This window comes from Macaca fascicularis, chromosome 20, assembly GCF_037993035.2.
Source record: "Macaca fascicularis isolate 582-1 chromosome 20, T2T-MFA8v1.1".
Classification (NCBI taxonomy): Eukaryota; Metazoa; Chordata; class Mammalia; order Primates; family Cercopithecidae; genus Macaca; species Macaca fascicularis.
This window is the reverse complement of record NC_088394.1, coordinates 85,773,519-85,795,124: the sequence shown is the minus strand read 5'-3', so window position 1 is coordinate 85,795,124 and position 21,606 is coordinate 85,773,519. Positions and strand designations below refer to the sequence as shown.

Genomic DNA, 21,606 nt, shown 5'->3' with positions numbered 1-21,606 from the left:
CCTGGCCTGGACCTCCTAACACTGGGAAGGGAGCCATAACCACCAAACGTGATTGTCCCAAGACTCTGGCCTCGCAGGCAGACAAGGAGGCCTGGCCGTGCCTGGTGGGATGTGGTGGGTGGGGTGACAAGAACCCTGAGTTGCGAGGGCTCTCGGTAAAGTTCAGCTCTCACGATGGTAGAAGCAGCCCTGTACAGCCAGCAAGAATCGTTCTGTGCTCAGCAGCGAGAAAAGCAGTTGAAGGAACCATGGCGCAGGTTCCAGAGCCATGTGCTGCGAGCCCAGCTGGTTCACTAAGGACACACTGCTCCCTTCTCAGAGGACTAGAAGGTCTATCACTCATCAACTCATCTAGTTAGCTATCTTTCTATATCCCAATGTTAATAATAATTATGTCTAGGTAATAGAATCATGAGAATTATTTTTAAATATTAAAAAATATTTTTACAATAAATATGCATTACTTAATAAGAAGTTTTCAAGTTAAAGGGAGATGCCTGCCTGAGGTAGTGCCCTCTTGCAGGCACGAGCTCCCTTGGTCCCTGGGAGCTGCCTGCTCAGGAAGACGTGGGCTGAGGTGGAGGGATGGGTGCCCACAGGATGGGTCAGGGCGGGGGCGAAGGGGGGTACGGGGGTGAGAAGCAGCACTTGCCCTGGTCTCGGGAGCCGGGCCTCCACACACACGCGCTGCCAGCTCGGGGCCGTGGTGGCTCCGTCCCTCCTGGGGGCTGGGTGGCAGACTGCAGGCCAGAGGCCACCTCACTTCGGAGCTGGGCCAGGTCATGCTCTGAGAAGGAGCGGTCCCGTTTCATCATCACCTCCCCACAGGGAGACTCTTCTTCCTGTGGACACACCAGACGCAGCCCTGCCCTAACAATGCCCCCCAGTGCCTCCTGCCCATGCCTGGACCGAAGCAAAGGACCCAGGGGTGCCGCTGGGTCTGCTGCGATGTGGGGCAGCCTGCACCCACTTCCCAGCCTGCCTGCCTCTGGGCAGTTCATGGCAAGCACCCTAATAACCAAGCCCTTCCCCAAGGCCTTCTGGAAAGTCCTGGAAATTGACAGGTCTAGTGTCAGATGGAGGCAGAGCCCTCTGGGATGGCCCCCAACAACGCCATCACCAGCCCTTCTGTGAAGAGAGAAGCATTCCATTCACAGGGCAGCCAGGATGGGCAGGGAGCCTCGCTGGGACCACCTTTTCACATCAACTAGTGGGGGGCTCAGTTTCCTGGGCCTGAGACAGCGAGGCACTTCCGCCGTCAGTCTTCCATTGTCTGTGGGAGGAGGCAGCCCAGGCCCTCTCCCAGAGTCACCCTTCTGAGCGGCCAAGATGGCAGGGTCCCCAAGCCCCACAGGCCTCCTCCTAGGGCAGGACGTCAGTTTCAAGGGAGGGCCCCTGGACAGGGGACACCACACTCACTGCTGCCCCCAGCTTAGCTTAGCCCTTCTCACTTCCTTGGCCCCCACCCTCCCATTCCTGGTCTCTTTTCAGGAATACCCACGGGCTCTGACCTCAGATGTGTTCATTTCCTCCATCTCCGCCAAGGTGGGCGCCTTGAGCAGCACACGGGGCCGCGGGCGCTGGGCACTGCCCCCAGCATCTGTGACTGACAGGTTGATGCAGGAGGTGGACTTGGCATCTCCAGAGCAGGCGTTGAGGATGCAGGGCAGAGACCCAAACCCTGGGGAGACGGGAGCCAAGCAGGACAGGCCAGTGAACGGGGAGACAGCAGGCAGGAGCTGACAGCTCTGTGTGCACCAGCTGGCTAAATTCCCTGACTTTGCAGAAGGGAAAACTGAGGGCTAGCCAGCCATTTAAAAAAATGAGGAACTAGGCCGGGCGCCAGCGGGATTGTGCCACTGCACTCCAGCCTGGGGGACAGAGCAAGACTCCATCTTAAAAAAAAAAAAGGAAAATGAACTCCAGCCTAGAGATCTGCCTAGTGTCTCAGAGGCAGAGCAGATGCAGGATTGGAGTTTGCCATCCCATGTAAGGAATGGTGCAGCACTGAAGGCTCTCAGTGACCTTTCACAAGGAGAATTAGGTCTCAGACATTTGAACAAATGCCTGTCTTGGGGCCGGGCGCGGTGGCTCATGCCTGTCATCCCAGCACTTTGGGAGGCCGCGGCGGGCAGATCACCTGAGGTTGAGAGTTTGAGACCAGCCTGGCCAACATGGTGAAACCCCGTCTCTACTAAAAATACAAAATTAGCCGGGCGTGGTGGCAGGTGCCTATAACCCCAGCTACTCAGGAGGCGGAGGCAGGAGAATCACTTGAACCCGGGAGGCAGAGGTTGTGGTGAGCTGAGATCGCGTCACTGCACTCCAGCCTGGGCAACAAGAGCGAAACTCCGTCTCAAAAAAAAAAAAAGAAAAGAAAAGAAAAACATTTGCCGGGCGCAGTGGCTCAAGCCTGTAATCCCAGCACTTTGGGAGGCCGAGATGGGCAGATCACGAGGTCAGGAGATCGAGACCATCCTGGCTAACATGGTGAAACCCCGTCTCTACTAAAAAAAATACAAAAAACTAGCCAGGCGAGGTGGTGGGCGCCTGTAGTCCCAGCTATTCGGGAGGCTGAGGCAGGAGAATGGCCAGAACCCGGGAGGCGGAGCTTGCAGTGAGCTGAGATTGCGCCACTGCACTCCAGCCTGGGCGACAGAGCGAGACTCCGTCTCAGAAAAAAAAAAAAAAAAAAAGAAAAGAAAAACATTTTAAAAGTTTGCTTTTATTCTATTTTTCTTCTAAATGCTGAAATGTGTCATACTATTGTAAACAATGTAGACTGGCAAATACACGTCAAGTCCAGGATAACAGGGTATAAGATCATGTTAGGCGTGGTGGCTCACACCCATAATCCCAGCACTTTGGGAAGCTGAGGCAGAAGGATCACTTGAGCCCACAAGTTCAACACCAGCCTGGGCAACAGAGCAAGACCGTGTCTCTACAAAAACACAAAAATTAGCCAGGCGTGGTGGTGCATGGCATGCCTGTCGTCCCAGCTACTCGAGAGGCTGAGGTGGGAGGATCGCTTGAGCCTGAGAGGTTGAGGCTGCGTGACCTATAACGGTGCCACTGCACTCCAGCCGGGGTGACAGGGTAAGACCCTGTCTCAAAAAAAAAAAAGACATAGGAAATTCCAATGGCCTTGTAAAGTTTTTAATGAAATGCATAAAAAGTGATTTTTTTTTTTTTTTTGAAACTAGGTCTCACTCTGTCACCCAGTCTAGAGGGCAGTGGTACGATCATGGCTCACTGCAGCATCAAGCTCTCAGGCTCAAGCAATCCTCCCACCTCAGCCCCTGGAGTACCTGGGATTACAGCCATGTGCCACCACACCTGGCTCATTTTTCTTTGAAATTTTTGGCAGAGATGAGGTCTCACTATATTGCCCAGGCTGGTCTCGAACTCCTGGGCTCAAGTGATCCTCCTGCCTCAGCCTCCCAAAGCGCTGGGATTACAAGGTGTGAGCTACTGAGCCCAGCCTCAAAATTTCTTATTTTTGGCCAGGTGCAGTCGTTCACACCTGTAATGCCAGCATTTTGGGAGGCCAGGGCGGGCAGTTCACTTGAGCCCAGGAGTTTGTGTCCAGCCTGGCCAATATGGTGAAACCCTGTCTCTACTAAAACTACAAAAAAACTCAAAAAATTAGCCAGGCGTGGTGGCGCGTGCCTCTAATCCCAGGAACCCAGAAGGCTGAGGCATGAGAATCGTTTGAACCTGGGAGGCGGAGGGTACAGTGAGCCGAGGTCGTGCCACTGCACTCCAGCCTGGGCAACAGAGTGAGACTTCATCTCAAACAAATATATACATATTATTTTAACTTAGTTTAATTTTTTTATCCCCAAGTAATCTGAGTTTCAAAAGCCTGTGTGCCTCAAAAATTAAGATGCTCTGTGTCTTCCATGGGTTCAGGCGCCCTCAGGGAAATGCCACCTTCCAATGTGCAACCTGACCAGGGGAATGGGGGGCCCCACCAGGGGCACAGGGGTCTCTCTTCTCCCGCCATCCCTTCGCTCACCGCGGGCAGCCCAGCCCTCGCCCCGCACTGGGCGCAGCCTCCGCTCCTGCTTGATCTCCTCCAGGATCTTCTCATGCAGGGACCTCTGCTTCGGTGGCAACGGGCGCAGCCGCCTCTCAGAGACCTGCAGTGGGGAAGCAGGCCATGACACGGGCCCACTCTGGAGTCGGAAGAGCCGGCCAGGCCCACCCGGAGGGAGTGCTGCTCCCGGGGGCTCTGCATGCACCTGGGGTGGGGTGGGCATGGCTCACATGGCCCCTTCCCAGAAAGAGGGCCCAGGGCCACACAGCCCCAGGCTGGCCCACAGGCAAGAGGAAGCCAGCCCGCCTCACCCATGACACAGACGCGCTGGGACACCTCCCAGGCTGGCCACAGGACAGCACCAGGCCCCGGGCAGCCCCTGAGGAGGAGGAGGCTGGGGCGGCACCTGCTTCAGTGGAGGCCGTGAGCGGATGAAGTCCAGGATGAGCTCATGAGCGTCCTTCTTCACCCGGGGCGGGATGTCCCCATCCACCTGCGGGGAGGATGGCTGATCTGAGGCCCTGCAGGGACCATCCGCTAGAGCAGGAGGACTGGGAGAGGCTCGCTCAGCCCAAGGACAGCCTGGTCTTCACACCTACCCATCCTCCCACTCTCAGCTCGTGGGGACCCAGCTGCTTCCCTAGGAAGCGCACGGCAGACCCACAGGCCATGCTCTGGGCGGTCACAGCATCCACGGTCTGATGTGTCCCCTCCCGGCTGCCCCAGTCTCCAGCACCTGGGACTCATCTGGAGGTGGGGTGGGTGGCACACACCTCACAGGGGCATCGTAAGAGCCATGCTGCAGGGCGTGGTGGCTCACGCCTGTAATCCCAGAACTTTGGGAGGCCGAGACGGGCGGATCACGAGGTCAGGAGATCGAGACCATCCTGGCTAACATGGTGAAACCCCGTCTCTACTAAAAATACAAAAAATTAGCCGGGCGAGGTGGCGGGCGCCTGTAGTCCCAGCTACTCGGAGGCTGAGGCAGGAGAATGGCGTGAACCCGGGAGGCGGAGCTTGCAGTGAGCTGAGATGGTGCCACTGCACTCCAGCCTGGGCGACAGAGCGAGACTCCGTCTCAAAAAAAAAAAAAAAAACCCCAAAAAAAAACCAAAAAAAAAAGAGCCATGCCAGCGCATCCTAAGGGCTCCATGAGTTTTGTTAAAGCAAAAATATCCTATAGCCAGGCCAGGCAGGTGGCTCACGCCTATAATCCCAGCACTCTGGGAGGCCGAGGCGGGCGGATCACAAGGTCAGGAGATCGAAACCATCTTGGCTAACACGGTGAAACCCCGTCTCTACTAAAAACACAAAAAATTAGCCGGGCGTGGTGGCGGGTGCCTGTAGTCCCAGCTACTTGGTAGGTTGAGGCAGGAGAATCGCTTGAACCCAGGAGGCGGAGCTTGCAGTGAGCCGAGATCCGCGCCATTGCGCTCCAGCCTGGGCAACAGAGTGACCGTCTCAAAAAGGAAAAAAAAAAAAATCCTACAGCCTTGGCTCTTGTGGCCTCCAGGGGCCATCCCTGGTCCTCCAGAACCTTCCGCACGTCCCTTCCCTGCCTGGTCACTGTCCCCGAAGTGATACCGAGCTGTGGGAATTGGGGCCACATCTCCCTAATCCATGTTCTACCGCCCAGTACCCAGCACAGAGAGCAGGGACCCTGGGCCCCTCTTCCAGGTGGGCCGCCCAACGGCCGGGCTGCCCCTCGGCGGCCGTCCCACTCGCCACGACTTCCACGGCCGCCCCGCTCACCATGACCTTGCGGAGCTTGTAGTTCCGGGCCCGGATGTCCTGCATTAGCATCTCGAAGGGCGTGAGCTGGAACTCGGTGGGGAGGGGGTTGAACTCCTGCTCCTGCACCTTCTTCAGCTTCACTCCGTGGCGGAGCTCCCGCATGAGCTGAACCCACAGCCGGGCCTGGGCCCCGGGGAAAGAGACCGGCTCTCAGCCCCAGGTAAGGCTCCACGGCCCTCCAGGCAGAGACCCCCGGCAGGCTGGGCGGCGTAGTGGCCGGGTCAGACAGGAGCGGGTCTTACCCAGTCTGTGTGACCCAGGCTGTCCAGCTCTGCCTGTGGCGTCTCCACCTGCGGCTCGTCCTCTCGAAGCTTCTGCAGCATCTGTGACCACACACGCTCGTTAGTCCAGGGGAGGGACGAGAATGGTGGACACAGGACAGGCCCCGTCCGTCAGGGACACGGCCACGTGACGGGGGCTCCACTCAACCAGCCAGAAAAGAGATGAGTGGGCATTTTGGCCCAGGCTTCAGGACTCGAAAAGATATCTGGGGAAACCGAGTCATCGCCACAGGTGGCGGACACAGGTGTGGAGGCTCCACTCTCCCCGTTTCATTCAGCTCTCAGTTCACATGGCGCTTCCTCAGGTGGGCCACGCACCCCGCCGCCCCCCTGGGCCCCTGCAGCTGCTCTAGGTCCCAGCCTGGCCTTTACGCTGAGCTGCTTCTCTGAGCAGCGTCTGGGGCTCGGTGCAGTGTGGCACAGGCCAGTTTTTGTGCGTGGGTTGAGTGAATGGACACATGGTGGAAGGTGGATGGGAGGGTGGATGAGTTGCTGCCCAGTAAGTCCAGGGAAACAGACATGGGTATGTGCTTTGTGAACTGGGGAAGGTGCCAACCCTGTGGTGAGGGCCTGTTTGGGAAGTGCTCTGTGCTAAGAACGTGGGAAGAAGGTGCGGCACCTGCTGCATGGGTCACACACGATCTCGGTGGCACAGAGCATCTGCTCTCACCAAGTCCCAACCCTAGAGAAGCACCTGCCCTTTGGCACAGCCCCCACAACCAAGACAGAACCGGTCACCCTGGCTTCTGCCCCAGGGACCTGCCACGCTGCTTTGGGACACTCCCTGGGCAGCACAAGGTGTGAGTCTGCCCACAGGCCTCATGTATGCCAGCCCAGGGCAAAGGGCACACAGGGTGGCACTCCTGTCCTTCCCGGAACACCTGTACCTATTCCTAAGCAGGCCGCTCCTGGCCAAAATGCCAGCAGACACAGCTACACCCCATGGAGTAACCCTTCTCTCGCTTCGTCCCACCACGAACTCCCCAAACTTCGCCTCGGTCAACTGCCTGCATGCAGAGCCGTTTCCTCCTAAAGAAAGAGCTTCCTGGCCAGGCACAGTGGCTCACGGCTGTAACCCCAGCACTCTGGGAGGCCAAAGCAGGAGGATCACTTGAGCCCAAGAGTTTGAGACCAGCCTTGAGTAATACAGTAAGACCCTGTCTCTAAGAATAAAAGAGCTTTCATTGTCTGAGTAAGAAACTGATCTGAGCAGCAGAAAACAGCCTGATCAGAGACAGAGACACAACAGCATGAGGACCATCTGCTAATTGTGGGGAACGTTAGAAGCATGTCCCAGGAGGCCAAGGGGGAGCTGAGAGGGAGGGCGGAAGATGGGCCATGGGATCTATGGGGTGAGAGAGGGACAGAAGATGGAGCATGGGATCTGGGGGATGAGAAGGAAGGCGGAAGATGGGCCATCGGATCCAGGGGATGAGAGGATGGAAGATGGACCATGGGATCCGGGGGGTGAGAGAGAGGGCAGAAGATGGGCCATGGGGCCTGGGGGGTTAGGGGAGAGCGAAGATGAACCATGGGATCCAGGAGCTGAGGGGGAGGACGGAAGATGGACCATGGGATCTGGGGGTAGGAAGAGAGCCATCCAACCGTGGTGCCCACTTGGGCTGCAGATGAGGCCAAGCAGCTCAGGCTGCCGCCCGGTGTCAAAACCACCTGCTATGGCTCAGAGGGCCAGGAACCTTTCTTGGTTAGAGGACAAGAGAGACAGGGTCAGGGAGGAATGAGGACCAGCATCAGTTAACTTTGAAAACATCTTCTGCCACCGAGGCAAGAGGGGATCCCCTGCCTCTCCAAGGCCTGGCTTTCTCCTCTGTGAGATGCTGATGGGAGAAAAAGCAGAGTCCACATGTGCAGAGACCCCATGATACAGAAACACATCAGCTCCCTTGGGGCAGCAGCCGTGCCCAGGGAGAGGCTGGGAGAGTCAGAGAGGGATGGTTGAGTCCACGGAGAGAGGTAGGAGGCCCAGGGGAGAACTCTGGCTTGGGAGCCATGTCAGAGCCAGCACTGCCCGACTCTTGCTTTGTGGCTTTGGGCAACGGTCCCAGCCTCCGAGCCTGCACCTGCTCAGCTGTCAAACGGCCTCTCCAGCTGTAAGGGGCAGGGGAGTGAGGCTGGGTTGTCACAGGACCAGCAGGTGGGTTTTCCCACCCAAAGCTCCAAGCAAGTGGCTGAGCCTTTCTGTGGTTCCTGAGTATAGAGGGGGCCACCTTTGGCATCATATTTCAGAAGGAACCAGGGCCTGGAGAGGCTGGTGGGGAGGCAGGACGAAGGGTGCCCTCTTGCAGATGTAAAAGAGAGCACAATGGGTGCCAGGACAGGATAACAACTTAGAGGCAACAGGAGAGAGCAGTTGGGGAAGGGGCTGAGCCCATCGCTTAATTTCTCTGGTAAGAAGCAAGTGTGAGGCCGAGCGCGGTGGCTCATGCCTGTAATCCCAGCACTTTGGGAGGCCAAGGCAGACAGATCACCTGAGGTCAGGAGTTCAAGACTAGCTTGGCCAACATGGTGAACTCCTGTCTCTACTACCAGGTGTGGTGGTGGTGCCTGTAATCCCAGCTACTTGGGAGGCTGCAGCAGGAGAACTGCTTGAACCTGGGAGGTGGAGGTTGCAGTGAGCCGAGATCCAGCCACTGCCCCTCCAGCCTGGGTGACAGAGTGAGACCCTGTCTCAAAACAAAACAAAAAAACAAAAAACAAAAAACAAAACAAAACAAAAAAACAAGGAAGTGTGAGGGTTAAGTGGGAATACATAAGGCCAACAGCAGTCCCACCGAGAACCTGACTTTCTGTCCACCAAGAGCCCGGCCTTGCCAGTCTCCTCCCACACGCAGGCACCTCCTTGGCCCCCGGCACCCTCCACGGTCGCCCCCACGCACCGCTCACCTCCTTGGCACCCCGGACCCCCCACGGTCGCCCCCTCGCACCACTCGCCTCCTTGGCCCCCGGGACCCCCCACCGTCGCCCCCACGCACCGCTCACCTCCTTGGCACCCCGGACCCCCCACGGTCGCCCCCACGCACCACTCGCCTCCTTGGCCCGCCGGACCCCCCACCGTCGCCCCCACGCACCGCTCACCTCCTTGGCCCCCCGGACCCCCCACGGTCGCCCCCACGCACCGCTCGCCTCCTTGGCCCCCCGGACCCCCCACGGTCGCCCCCACGCACCGCTCGCCTCCTTGGCCCCCCGGACCCCCCACGGTCGCCCCCACGCACCGCTCGCCTCCTTGGCCCCCCGGACCCCCCAGGTCGCCCCCACGCACCGCTCACCTCCTTGGCCTCCCGGACCCTGGCCAGGAAGGCCCGCAGCTCCAGCGTCTCCACGAAGAGCGCGCGGCACACGGCCTGGTAATGCGCCTGGGCGCCCCGGGGGTCGGTCAGCCGCGCCGCGCACAGCCGCATGGCCTGGGCAAAGGTGCGCACACTGCGGGGGACGCCCTCGGCCTCCTCCTCCTCCTCGGGACCCCCGTAGCCCTCATCGGCGGCACCGCAGCCGCCGTCCTCGCTGTCGTTGTTGGCCATGAGGTCGATGAGCCGCTCCAGCTGCGGGCTGAGTTCGCGCTCCTCGCTCTCGTCCAGCCCCCAGTCCAGCGCGCGGTAGATGGCGAAGCCCAGGGACTGCACGGTCTGCGGGACAGGGGCGCGGTCACCGGGCGGTACTGCAGGGGGGTGGGGCGGGGAGGCGGGGAGGGCAGAAGGCGGCTGGCGGGTGTAGAGGGCCCAGCACCCGGCCAGGGAGACAGCAGCTGTCGGTCCGGAGACCAAGGCACAAGCAAGATATGGAGCGGACAAAAAGGATGTGCCCGGCCGGGCGCGGTAGCTCACGCCTGTAATCCCAGCACTTTGGGAGGCCGAGGCGGGCGGATCTCGAGGTCAGGAGTTCAAGACCAGCCTGACCAACATGATGAAACCCCTTCTCTACTAAAAATACAAAAATTAGCCAGGCGTGGTGGTGCGTGCCTGTAATCCCAGCTACTTGGGAGATTGAGACAGGAGAATCGCTTGAACCTGGGAGACGGAGGTTGCAGGGAGCCAAGATCAGGCCTCTGCACTCCAGCCTGGGCGACAGAACAAGACCCTGTCTCAAAAAAAAAAAAAAAAAAAATCGAAGTTTTTAAAAAAGCACATTAAAAATCAGTGAAGCTTCACAGTAGAGACCTGATTTCCATCATCTACCACAAAGGGCACCGGTGCGTCTGTGGCGTGACCTGGCGGCGGCCGACATGCGCCGACTTGGAGACCCACAGGCCCAGGTGGCCCCCAGGTGGTCAGGTCTGCTAGGACAGGGAGGCAGAGGCAGCACAGCTGGACACGGGAGGTCGATGACAACTACAAGGACACTCTAAGTTGCACCGCACTGTGTTCCATGTCTTAAAGGGTTCTCATAGTTTCCCTTTACAAGTTAAGACAGATCCGGCCGGGCGCGGTGGCTCAAGCCTGTAATCCCAGCACTTTGGGAGGCCGAGATGGGCGGATCACGAGGTCAGGAGATCGAGACCATCCTGGCTAACCCGGTGAAATCCCGTCTCTACTAAGAAATACAAAAAATAGCCGGGCGAGGTGGCAGCGCCTGTAGTCCCAGCTACTCGGGAGGCTGAGGCCAGAGAATGGCGTGAACCCGGGAGGCGGAGCTTGCAGTGAGCTGAGATCCGGCCACTGCACTCCAGCCTGGGCTACAGAGCCAGACTCCGTCTCAAAAAAAAAAAAAAAAACAAGTTAAGAAAGATCCACACACAAACACAACTACAGCACTCCTTATGTCAGATGCTGTACCTGGCCCGGCACAGCACGTACCAACCTCACCTCCAGCGACACTGACGTAGGGACGGGGACGGAGGCGTGGAGAGGTCGGTCCCCTTGACCACAGTCTCGACTGGCCAAGCTGGATCAGGACAGGGGTGCTGCTCATGGCCCCTGTCTCAGCTCTGTGCCACGCTGCCAGGGTGGGGGGCCATGGTGTGGCAGATCGAGCCACACCTCCCCCAGGCACTGTCCACTTCCTGGGGCCACTTTGCCTCAGCGGCCCTGCAGGGGGGCCTTTGGTCTCTCATTTAGTGTACACTCCCCTCCCACCCACTGCTGGGAGCCCAGGAAACCTGAGCCTGAGCCTGAGCCTGCAGCAAAAAAGTCACAGAAGGCTCTGGAACCTGCCTCGTCTGTCCTGCAGAAACACCACAGAAGGCTCTGGAACCTGCCTCGTCTGTCCTGCAGAAACACCACAGAAGGCTCTGGAACCTGCCTCGTCTGTCCTGCAGAAACACCACAGAAGGCTCTGGAACCTGCCTCGTCTGTCCTGCAGAAACACCACAGAAGGCTCTGGAACCTGCCTCGTCTGTCCTGCAGAAACACCACAGAAGGCTCTGGAACCTGCCTCGTCTGTCCTGCAGAAACACCACAGAAGGCTCTGGAACCTGCCTCGTCTGTCCTGCAGAAACACCACAGAAGTCTCTGGAACCTGCCTCGTCTGTCCTGCAGAAACACCACAGAAGGCTCTGGAACCTGCCTCGTCTGTCCTGCAGAAACACCACAGAAGGCTCTGGAACCTGCCTCGTCTGTCCTGCAGAAACACCACAGAAGGCTCTGGAACCTGCCTCGTCTGTCCTGCAGAAACACCACAGAAGGCTCTGGAACCTGCCTCGTCTGTCCTGCAGAAACACCACAGAAGGCTCTGGAACCTGCCTCGTCTGTCCTGCAGAAACACCACAGAAGGCTCTGGAACCTGCCTCGTCTGTCCTGCAGAAACACCACAGAAGGCTCTGGAACCTGCCTCGTCTGTCCTGCAGAAACACCACAGAAGGCTCTGGAACCTGCCTCGTCTGTCCTGCAGAAACACCACAGAAGGCTCTGGAACCTGCCTCGTCTGTCCTGCAGAAACACCGCAAAAGGTCCTAGAACCTGTCTCGTCTGTCCTGTAGAAACACCACAGAAGGCCCTGGAACCTGCCTCGTCTGTCCTGCAGAAACACCACAGAAGGCCCTGGAACCTGCAGGGGCACTGGCAGGAAGCGTGAGTGTCTGTGGGAGTGGAGCCCCAGCCCACCCTGGGAGCTCACTGTTGTCTCATCTCCACTGTAGATGGACAAGACTCATCCTAGAATCAAGGTCAGAGGGCACGGCAGCAGCCAAGGCCTAACCAGTGACAGCAGGGCCCTGGCCAGGGCTCGGGGGGTCCCCTGGAGCAAGGGATCTCCAGAGAGGAATCTTAGGGCCCCTCCTGGGCACAGTGACAAACAGAGGGCGGGGTGTGAGGAAGCCGACTGGCAACAGCCTCTGTTAACACAAATTCCCAGCAGTTCTTTTCTGGGCCCCAGAGGGAAGGGCAAGGAAGGACAGCGTGGCAGGAAGTGCATTTCCCACCCGCTCTGGGTGGGGCTGGCCTCAGCTCCTGCTGTCCCTGGTCATGTGGCTCCGATTCTGCCTCGTGGCGCAGGACAGACAGAGGGAGGAAGCAGCAGAGCCCCCGACGCCACCCTGTGCAGAGCGGCACCCAGCCCCTCTGGGCCACTCCCTGCTTTTCCTGACCACATCGGGGGAAGGGTTAACTGCAGAGCGGCACCCAGCCCCTCTGGGCCACTCCCTGCTTTTCCTGACCACATCGGGGGAAGGGTTAACTGCAGAGCGGCACCCAGCCCCTCTGGGCCACTCCCTGCTTTTCCTGACCACATTGGCAAAAGGCTTAACTCCAACCCGAGCCTCTTATCTGAAGGCTGCGTCCATAAAAGCTCTTCTGTGCCCAGGTCACTGGAAACTTTCTCTGAAAAGCAAAAAGCTTGCTTTCCCGTAAGGAAAATTCTGGGCGGGCAGCCAGTCTCAGGGCCTTTCACCTCCACTCGCCCACAGCAGGTGCAGGCCTGGGGCAGCCGGTGGGCAGTACTGCCAGCCTGGGACGCCTGCCCAGTAACTGAGGGGCTGTGCAGTCATTTCATGGAATCCAGGAGCGAGACGTTAAGGAGCTCCTCTGCCCTCTTCCTGGGGACAGGGCGATCAGGTTCATGTGTGCGCCTCTGAGACAGACAGTCTAGGCTGCATCTCCGCCTACCAAGCTCTCTCATACCAAACGTTTAAGAGGTGCCACGGCAGACCCCCTTTGGAACGTCTTCCAGGCGGTAGGCAGCAGCTGCACCTCTGTTTGGAGACTCAGGACAGCAGGGCCAGCCCTGCCTCCCAGCCCTGGAGTCCTGGACTTCGGAAAGGTAAACTGTCCCGCGTATTATGCAACGGTGAGACAAATGACGAACAACCAGACACAGCCACCCAGACGGGCCCCCACTCACGTCCCAGGAAACTGCGTGTGGCACAACGCCATCTCCACAGAGCTGCCAAGCAACCCTGAACGGGATGCTGTCTAAACATCAGCGCCCCGAGCTTCTCCACGGTGGAAGGCGTCTTATCACTGAATTGTCAAGCATTGCAGGTGGTGACATAGACTTTGGTTTTATTATTATTTTTATTTATTTTTTTTTTTTGAGACGGAGTCTCGCTCTGCCGCCCAGGCTGGAGTGCAGTGGCCAGATCTCGGCTCACTGCAAGCTCTGCCTCCCGGGTTCACGCCATTCTCCTGCCTCAGCCTCCTGAGTAGCTGGGACTACAGGCGCCCGCCACCTCGCCCGGCTAGTTTTTTTTTGTATTTTTTTAGTAGAGACGGGGTTTCACCGTGTCAGCCAGGATGGTCTCGATCTCCTGACCTCGTGATCCGCCCGTCTCGGCCTCCCAAAGTGCTGGGATTACAGGCTTGAGCCACCGCGCCCGGCCTTATTATTATTTTTAAATGATCAACAGCAGAACATATAGTCTCTTCTGGTCTGTGTCACACCCACGCTGGGTATACTACTGTGTTTAATAATATATAAATAGGTCTTGCAATAAACCTGTTTTCTTTTTTTTTTTTTTAAACAATTAATCTCACTTGGGTATGAAAAACTGTTTTAAAAAAGAAGATACTTGGAAGGCTGAGGCAGAAGAATCGCTTGAACCTGGGAGGCGGAGGTTGCAGTGAGCCAAGATCACACCACTGGACTCCTCCCTGGGCAACAAGAGTATAGGTCTTAAAAAAACAAAAGGCCGGGCGTGGTGGCTCAAGCCTGTAATCCCTGCACTTTGAGAGGCCAAGCTGGGCGAATCATGAGGTCAGGAGTTTGAGACCATCCTGGCCAACATGGTGAAACCCCATTTCTACTAAAAATACAAAAATTAGCCGGGCATGGTGATGGGTGCCTGTAGTCCCAGCTACTTGGGAAGCTGAGGCAGGAGAATTGCTTGAACCTGGGAGGCGGAGGTTGCAGCGAGCTGAGATCGCGCCACAGCACTCCAGGCTGGTGACGGAGAGAGACTCTGTCTCAAAAAAAAAAAAAAAAAAAAAACCCACAAAAATTAGCTGGGCATGGTGGTGAGCGCCTGTAATCCCGGCTACTTGGGAGGCTGAGGCAGGAGAATTGCTTGAACCTGGGAGGCAGAGGTTGTAGTGAGCCAAGATCGCGCCACAGCACTCCAGCCTGGGTGACAGAGGGAGACTCCGTTTCCAGAAAAAAAGAAGAGGCCAGGCACAGTGGCTCATGCCTATAATCCCAGCACTTTGGAAGGCCAAGGTGGGAGGATGGCTTGAGCCCAGGAGTTTGAGACCAGTCTGGGCAACACAGTGAGACTTCAGCTCATTAAAAAATAAAATAAAATGAACAAAAGCAAAAAAACAAACAAAACCAAAAAGGCAGTAGAAAGATAAAACATGAAGGTGCAGATGTGACTTCAGGGCAGGTGAGTGGGAGAGGAAGGCACTGCCGTGCTGAGGTCTGAGTTTGGTCGGGTGGGGTTTCTGGGCACTGTCATCAGGCTGATTTTTTCCTGTTTGCACCTGAGGTCCTCACCCTGACTCTGGCTCTGTGTCTGGGAGGCCGGCCCTGTAGACATCACCTGGGGTCCTCATCTGTCCAGCTATGGAAAGAGGCAATACCACTGCCTCTTCTCCCGGCCAGAAGCACCCACGGGGGCCCTCCCCACCCTGGTGGTCTCCTCCCCGTCTGCTTTCTGTGAGCAGAGTTTCATCGAGTCCCTGCAATTAAGCCTGTTGGGTATTTTATCTGTACCCTGCCTCGCTGAAACAACTGTATAACTACGTACGCTTTATAATTTACATTTTAAGATGCAGGTATGTTTTAATACACATCAAGTAATATTTGGAATTTTTAAAAAAGTACCTGGGCTTCCGAGCTTGCTAGTGGCACCACCATGGTTGCAGGTTCTGTAAGAGAAGTGGGAGTTAAGGTATTTGTCAGCATCTCCAGGACCCCGATAAACATAGCTGTCCACCCACCTCCCCTCAGGAACACATGCCACATCCCCAGTCTCTGCCGGAAAACCAGAAAGCTCACAGCAGGCCCAGCCACTCAGTCATCTGGACACGCACCTATGAGGCCCAGCTCGAGCTGGCTCTAAGCAGGACACCCAGGTACAGGGGCCAGGAGAGCAAGGCAGCCCCTGCCCACAGAAGGAGGATGGTCAGCTGGCGGACAGACCCCCAGTGCCCCACGCAGCAGCCCCGCTCCATGGTGACCACTCAGAGGGGAGTCAGGGCTAGAGAGAAGCCAATGGGTCCCAGTCTGTCCCGGGCAAAGCAGGAGGCTGCCCCTAGGGAAACTTGGCTGCGAGCAAGAGTGGAGGAGGAGGAGACCAGATGTGGTGGCTCACACCTATAATCCCAGCACTCTGAGAGGCTGAAGTGGGAGAACCGCTGGCAGCCAGGAGTTCAAAACCAGCCTGGACAACACAGTAAGACCCTGTGGCTACAAAACATTTTAAAATTACTTTGGGAAGGCCGGGCACAGTGGCTCACGCCTGTAATCCCAGCACTTTGGGAGGCCGAGGTGACTCACGCCTTGTAATCCCAGCACTTTGGGAGGCCGAGGTGGGCGGATCATGAGGTCCCGAGATTGAGACCAGCCTGGCCAACATGGCGAAACCCCGTCTCTACTAAAAATATAAAAATTAGCTGGGCACGGTGGCGGGCGCCTGTAATCGCAGCTGCTTGGGAGGCTGAGGCAGGAGAATCGCTTGAACCTGGGAGGCGGAGGTTGCAGTGAGCCGAGATCGTGCCATTGCACTCCAGCCTGGTGACAGAGCGAGACTCCGTCTCAAAAAAAAAAAAAAAGACGGCAGCAAGGCAGCAGCTGCATCCACTGGCACGTCTTCAGGACAGATCCCGTGGTCTGAAAGGAGACACACCACCTGCCTGGACGGAGGTTGTGCACCCCCGAAATCACAGGACAGATCCCGTGGTCTGAAAGGAGACACACCACCTGCCTGGACGGAGGTTGTGCACCCCCGAAATCGCAGCAGTCAGACGAGAAACCCCGGTTCAGAGGGAGTGACTTTGCAGAGCGGGTGAGTCAGCATCTGACCGAGACCCTGATTTGGGGATTTCTTAGAGAACCAAGTCCGAGTGGAAACACAGGAAATGCAGGTGGAGGCCGGAATCTCACGTATTTTGTTTATTGAACTTGGCCCTGAAGGAGGCCGGGGAACGAACCTGCCTTTTGGAGGTGCCTACTTACAACTCCCATTTCACAGATGAGGAAACAGAGGTCCGGAGAATGAGTCTGCTTGCTCCAAGGTATCAAGGCTGATGAGTGCCAGGAGTGGGGCCAGGCTGTGGGACCCCAGGGTCTGTGCTCCCCAACCCTCCTCCCCCGGGGTTCCCAAGACACTGTGCTGGGTGAAATTTGAAAAAAAAATCCACCCACTTCTGCAGCTTTCCTTGAACTGGGCATGCGGGTGGAACTGTGCTAGAACAAGAGCTCCAGCTGCCTGAAATTCTTTCTGGAATGAGGTAAGATATGTATGTGTATGTATATATAAGCCATGGAATTGTCTGCTCAGTGGACCTGCTAACTCTGCAAATATTTTCAAAATGCCACCAAGAACCAGGAAGATTGCCAAAGATACAGGGAGTCTGATCCATTGAAATGATGGAAAGCAATCCGCCCCCAGCATCAGTGGAGTTAATAAAACAACGAGCAGCCCACAGTGGGGGGGTAGGTCCCCAGGGCCTGGGCAGTCCTGGCCCCAAGCTGGGCTTTCAGCAAGTTTGCAGCTGTGATTGGGCCGAGGCAATGGGAAGGTGGAAGACACTGGACCCAAACAAAGGTGCTCCCTGGAAGAGACCAGGGCCCTGGGCTACTCGTGCAGGGAAGGACTGACTGGTGGCCAGCTGGCCCTTCAGTGCCCTTCACAGACTAAGCCCATGTCAGGCGAGGTCCTCAGTGCATGGGGAGCTTCTGGTTGGAATAATTCAATGTTTGAGCCCCTGGTTCAAATACTCCATATGTTAATAAAAAAGTTGTACCAAAATTAAATGTTCATGACTGGGCATGGTGGCTCACGCCTGTAATCCCAGCCACTCGGGAGGCTGAGACAGGAGAATTGCTTGAACCCAGGAGGTGGAGGCTGTAGTGAGCAGAGATGGTGCCACTGCACTCCAGTCTGGGCGACAGAGTGAGACTCCATCGTAAAAAAAAAAAAAAGAAAAAAAAATTATATGTTCATGAATCTAATTGTATTTAAGCTGCAAAGACTTGGGGTGTCTCTGGTTCTGAGATGAGAGATTATCTGGGGGAGACTTGGGGGCTGACAGAGGCCTTGCAGTCAGAGCCCTAGCCTAGGACTCTGCTCAGATGTTATAAAACTAGGTGTTAAAAAATTATTGGCCGGGCGCGGTGGCTCAAGCCTGTAATCCCAGCACTTTGGGAGGCCGAGACGGGCGGATCACGAGGTCAGGAGATCGAGACCATCCTGGCTAACACAGTGAAACCCCGTCTCTACTAAAAAATACAAAAAACTAGCCGGGCGAGGTGGCGGGCGCCTGTAGTCCCAGCTACTTGGGAGGCTGAGGCAGGAGAATGGCGTAGACCCGGGAGGCGGAGCTTGCAGTGAGCTGAGATCTGGCCACTGCACTCCAGCCTGGGCAACAGAGCGAGACTCCGTCTCCAAAAAAAAAAAAATTATTTACCGTGGGGCGCGGTGGCTCACGCCTGTCATCCCAGCACTTTGGGAAGTCCAGGCAGGTGGATCACCTGAGGTCAGGAGTTGGAGACCAGCCTGACCAACATGGAGAAACTCCGTCTCTACTAAAAATACAAAATTAGCCAGGTGTAGTGGCACATGCCTGTAGTCCCAGCTACTTGGGAGGCTGAGGCAGGAGAACTGCTTGATCCCGAGAGGCGGAGGTTGCAGTGAGCCGAGATCATGCCATTGCACTCTAACCTGGGTAACAAGAGCAAAACTCAGTCTCAAAAAAAAAAAAAAAATGTATTTACTGTGGCCTCAATCTGCACAGCCATCCTACAAGGGTTGGTGCCATGATTCTGTTACAGATGAGGAAACCAAGGCTCAGGCAGGTTGAGAAACTTACCCAAGACCACACCCCTAATAAATGGGGCAGCCGGGCCACGAAGCACGGCCAGACCACAGCAAGCAACACAGCCGAACACTCAGATGTAAGTGCACATAGAGCTACCACAACCACGTCACCAATGTGGCCACAACCACGTAGCCAATGTGGCCACATAGGATTATACAAACCATCTTTTGCTTATTTAAAAAATTATCTCCAGAGGCGAGCAGACGGAGGTGTGAGGACTCCCGAGTTCTCATTGAGTCTTAGTGCCACGCTGAGGTGGGAGCCAGAACCAGGACACCTGGTTTCCATCCACCTCTAGGAGCTGAGAGCCTATTTCTTTCTCCCTGCAGGGAAGCACAGCCTCAGTGAGAGAAGAAAAGCCACTTGCGTTTCTTTTTCCTTTTTTTTTTTGAGACGGAGTCTCGCTCTGTTGCCCAGGCTGGAGTGCAGTGGCGTGATCTCGGCTCACTGCAAGCTCCGCCTCCCGGGTTCATGCCATTCTCCTGCCTCAGCCTCCTGAGTAACTGGGACCACAGGTGCCGCCACCACGCCTGGCTAATTTTTTTTTGTATTTTTAGTAGAGATGGGGTTTCACTATGTTAGCCAGGATGGTCTCGATTTCCTGACCTCGTGATCCACCCATCTCGGCCTCCCAAAGTGCCAGGATTACAGGCTTGAGCCACTGCGCCCGGCCTTCCTTTTTTTTTTTTTTTTTTTTTTTGGAAACAAGGTGTTGCTCTGTCACCCAGGCTGGAGTGCAGTGGCATAATCATGGCTCATTGCAGCCTTGATTTCCTGGGCTCAAGCGATCCTCCCACCTCAGCCTCCCAAAGTGCTGGGATTACAGGTGTGAGCTACTGCACCTGACTCAGGTTTCTTTTGTATAAAATAACAAATGAGTAGAACAAAGATGCTAGGGAGTCTGAAACAACCTGTGTGTGCTTGTGAAAGACGACAGGTTTCATTCGGAAGGGAGATGTCTATGGGACATTTGCTGCCTGGAGATGCCCCAGCAGCTTCGAGAGGAAGGTCCTCCCACGCTGCGGGCAGGTAGGTAGTGGACAGAGGTTACCGGGCAGCCTCAGCCTCCATCTGCCTGGGGGCACCAGCCCAGCCCGGCAAGGAGCTTGGTGGGAATGAGGCACAAAGGAGGACGTCGGATCCTGACCAACCTGTGGCTACTGGCGCTGGCTGTCTTGCCCCTGTGACCTCACTTCCTCACCTGCAGGACAGAGGCAACTCCTACTCAATCTCACGCATGACGTTACCTCGAATAACAAGTCAGGTGGCAGACACAACACACAACACAGGCACGATCCTCAGTGACGAGCAGTGAGGCCACCGGGGCCCCTGGCTCGGCCCAAGGGTGACCTGCCCCTGACTCTCTTAGGCTTGGAGTCGGGACAAGGATGGCTCTGGGGGAGCCCATGCTCTCGGCATGGGAAGGGGTACAACTCCCCTTTTCACCCCACCCCCAGAGGAAGACCTCACACATCTTGAGGCGGCCACAGCATTTGGTTCCACCGGGCCCACCCCTACGCGTGGCCCCCAGGGGGTTTAAATGCTGACAGTGAGTGAAGCCCATTTCTGATCTCTCCGGCCTCGAGGGGTTTCCTGCCTTCCCAGGTCTCAGGCTGAGTGCTCTCAGAAGCACCAGGGCCAGGGCAGACCGGGGGATGCAGCACACCCATTCCTGGCAGACACAGGAACTGGCAGCAGTCCAAAGCAGGCACCCTGCAGCAACTTTCCCATCACGCGTCCCCCGGCCCCCACTGCCAACACTCGTGGAAGGCACAGGCACCCGGCCACACACCCACGGCACCCCTCCCAACAGTTTAACACTCGAAACACAGACGCGTCCACCTGAGACACAGGGAGACGCCCACACGGGGACACCGGGCAGCTGTGAAAGAGAAGGAGAGCCCTTTGTGCGGAGAAAGCCCAAGGCCCGCACTGAGGGAGAGAGAGGACGGCCCCTGAGTTCGGCAGGAGACAGAGCCATCTGCCTGCGCACAGACAAAAGACGCTCCTTGCACTGCTGGGACGCTCTCCGGTTGCACTCAGCACCTCGATTTGGAGCATGTAGGTGTGCTAGTGTCAAGAAATCAAGGTATGAGAGTGAGCAGGCCCGCAGCACCCACGTCAGTCTGAGAATTCAGGGTTGGGGCCTGGCGGTCCAGAGCAAACACAGACCTGCTGTCAAACAGCCTGTGTGGCTCATGGTGCTTCCCTGGTTCCCGCTGATGAAACAGACATCACGTACCATAAAAGTTACTGTCGGCCGGACGCGGTGGCTCACGCCTGTCATCCCAGCACTTTGGGAGGCTGAGGCGGGCAGATCATGAGGTCAGGAGATCGAGACCAGCCTGTCAGTGGAGGTGAAACCCCGCCTCCACTAAAAATATAAAAATTGGCCAGGCGCGGTGGCTCAAGCCTGTAATCCCAGCACTTTGGGAGGCCGAGACGGGCGGATCACGAGGTCAGGAGATCGAGACCATCCTGGCTAACACGGTGAAACCCCGTCTCTACTAAAAATAATACAAAAAACTAGCCGGGCGAGGTGGCGGGCGCCTGTAGTCCCAGCTACTCGGGAGGCTGAGGCAGGAGAATGGCGTGAACCCGGGAGGCGGAGCTTGCAGTGAGCCCAGAACGCGCCACTGCACTCCAGCCTGGGCGACAGAGCGAGACTCCATCTCAAAAAAAAAAAAAAAAAAAATATATATATATATATAAATTAGCTGGGTTGGTGGCACATGTCTGTAATCCCAGCTACTCAGGAGGCTGAGGCAGGAGAATTGCTTGAACCCAGGAGGTGGAGGTTGTGCTTAGCTGAGATTGCACCAGTGAACTCCAGCCTGGGCAACATGGCAAGACCCTGTCTCTATTAAAAATACAAAAAAAGGCCGGACGCAGTGGCTCATACCTGTAATCCCAGCACTTTGGGAGGCCGAGGCGGGCAGATCACGAGGTCAGGAGATCGAGACCATCCTGGCTAACGTGGTGAAACCCCATCTCTACTAAAAATACAAAAAATTAGCCGGGCATGGTGGCGGGTGCCTGTAGTCCCAGCTACTTGGGAGGCTGAGGC

At 56.7% G+C, this 21,606-nt stretch overlaps 1 protein-coding gene across 2 annotated transcripts in view; it reads right to left on the bottom strand.

Annotated features, from left to right (window-relative positions):
- Positions 1-21,606, bottom strand: part of SPIRE2 (spire type actin nucleation factor 2) — a 43,298-nt gene that overhangs the window by 11,648 nt on the left and 10,044 nt on the right. For both annotated transcript variants that reach the window (XR_012429447.1, XM_005592829.4), the window contains exons 2-9: positions 15,322-15,365; positions 9,402-9,758; positions 6,076-6,156; positions 5,792-5,956; positions 4,446-4,532; positions 4,019-4,142; positions 1,512-1,681; positions 653-842 (exon numbers count right to left, since the gene is read on the bottom strand). Coding sequence is in view for 1 of the 2 variants with exons in the window: in XM_005592829.4 (XP_005592886.3) it covers positions 653-842; positions 1,512-1,681; positions 4,019-4,142; positions 4,446-4,532; positions 5,792-5,956; positions 6,076-6,156; positions 9,402-9,758; positions 15,322-15,365 (1,218 nt within the window). In the remaining variant the exon portion in view is untranslated. The remainder of the gene's footprint in view (positions 1-652; positions 843-1,511; positions 1,682-4,018; positions 4,143-4,445; positions 4,533-5,791; positions 5,957-6,075; positions 6,157-9,401; positions 9,759-15,321; positions 15,366-21,606) is intronic.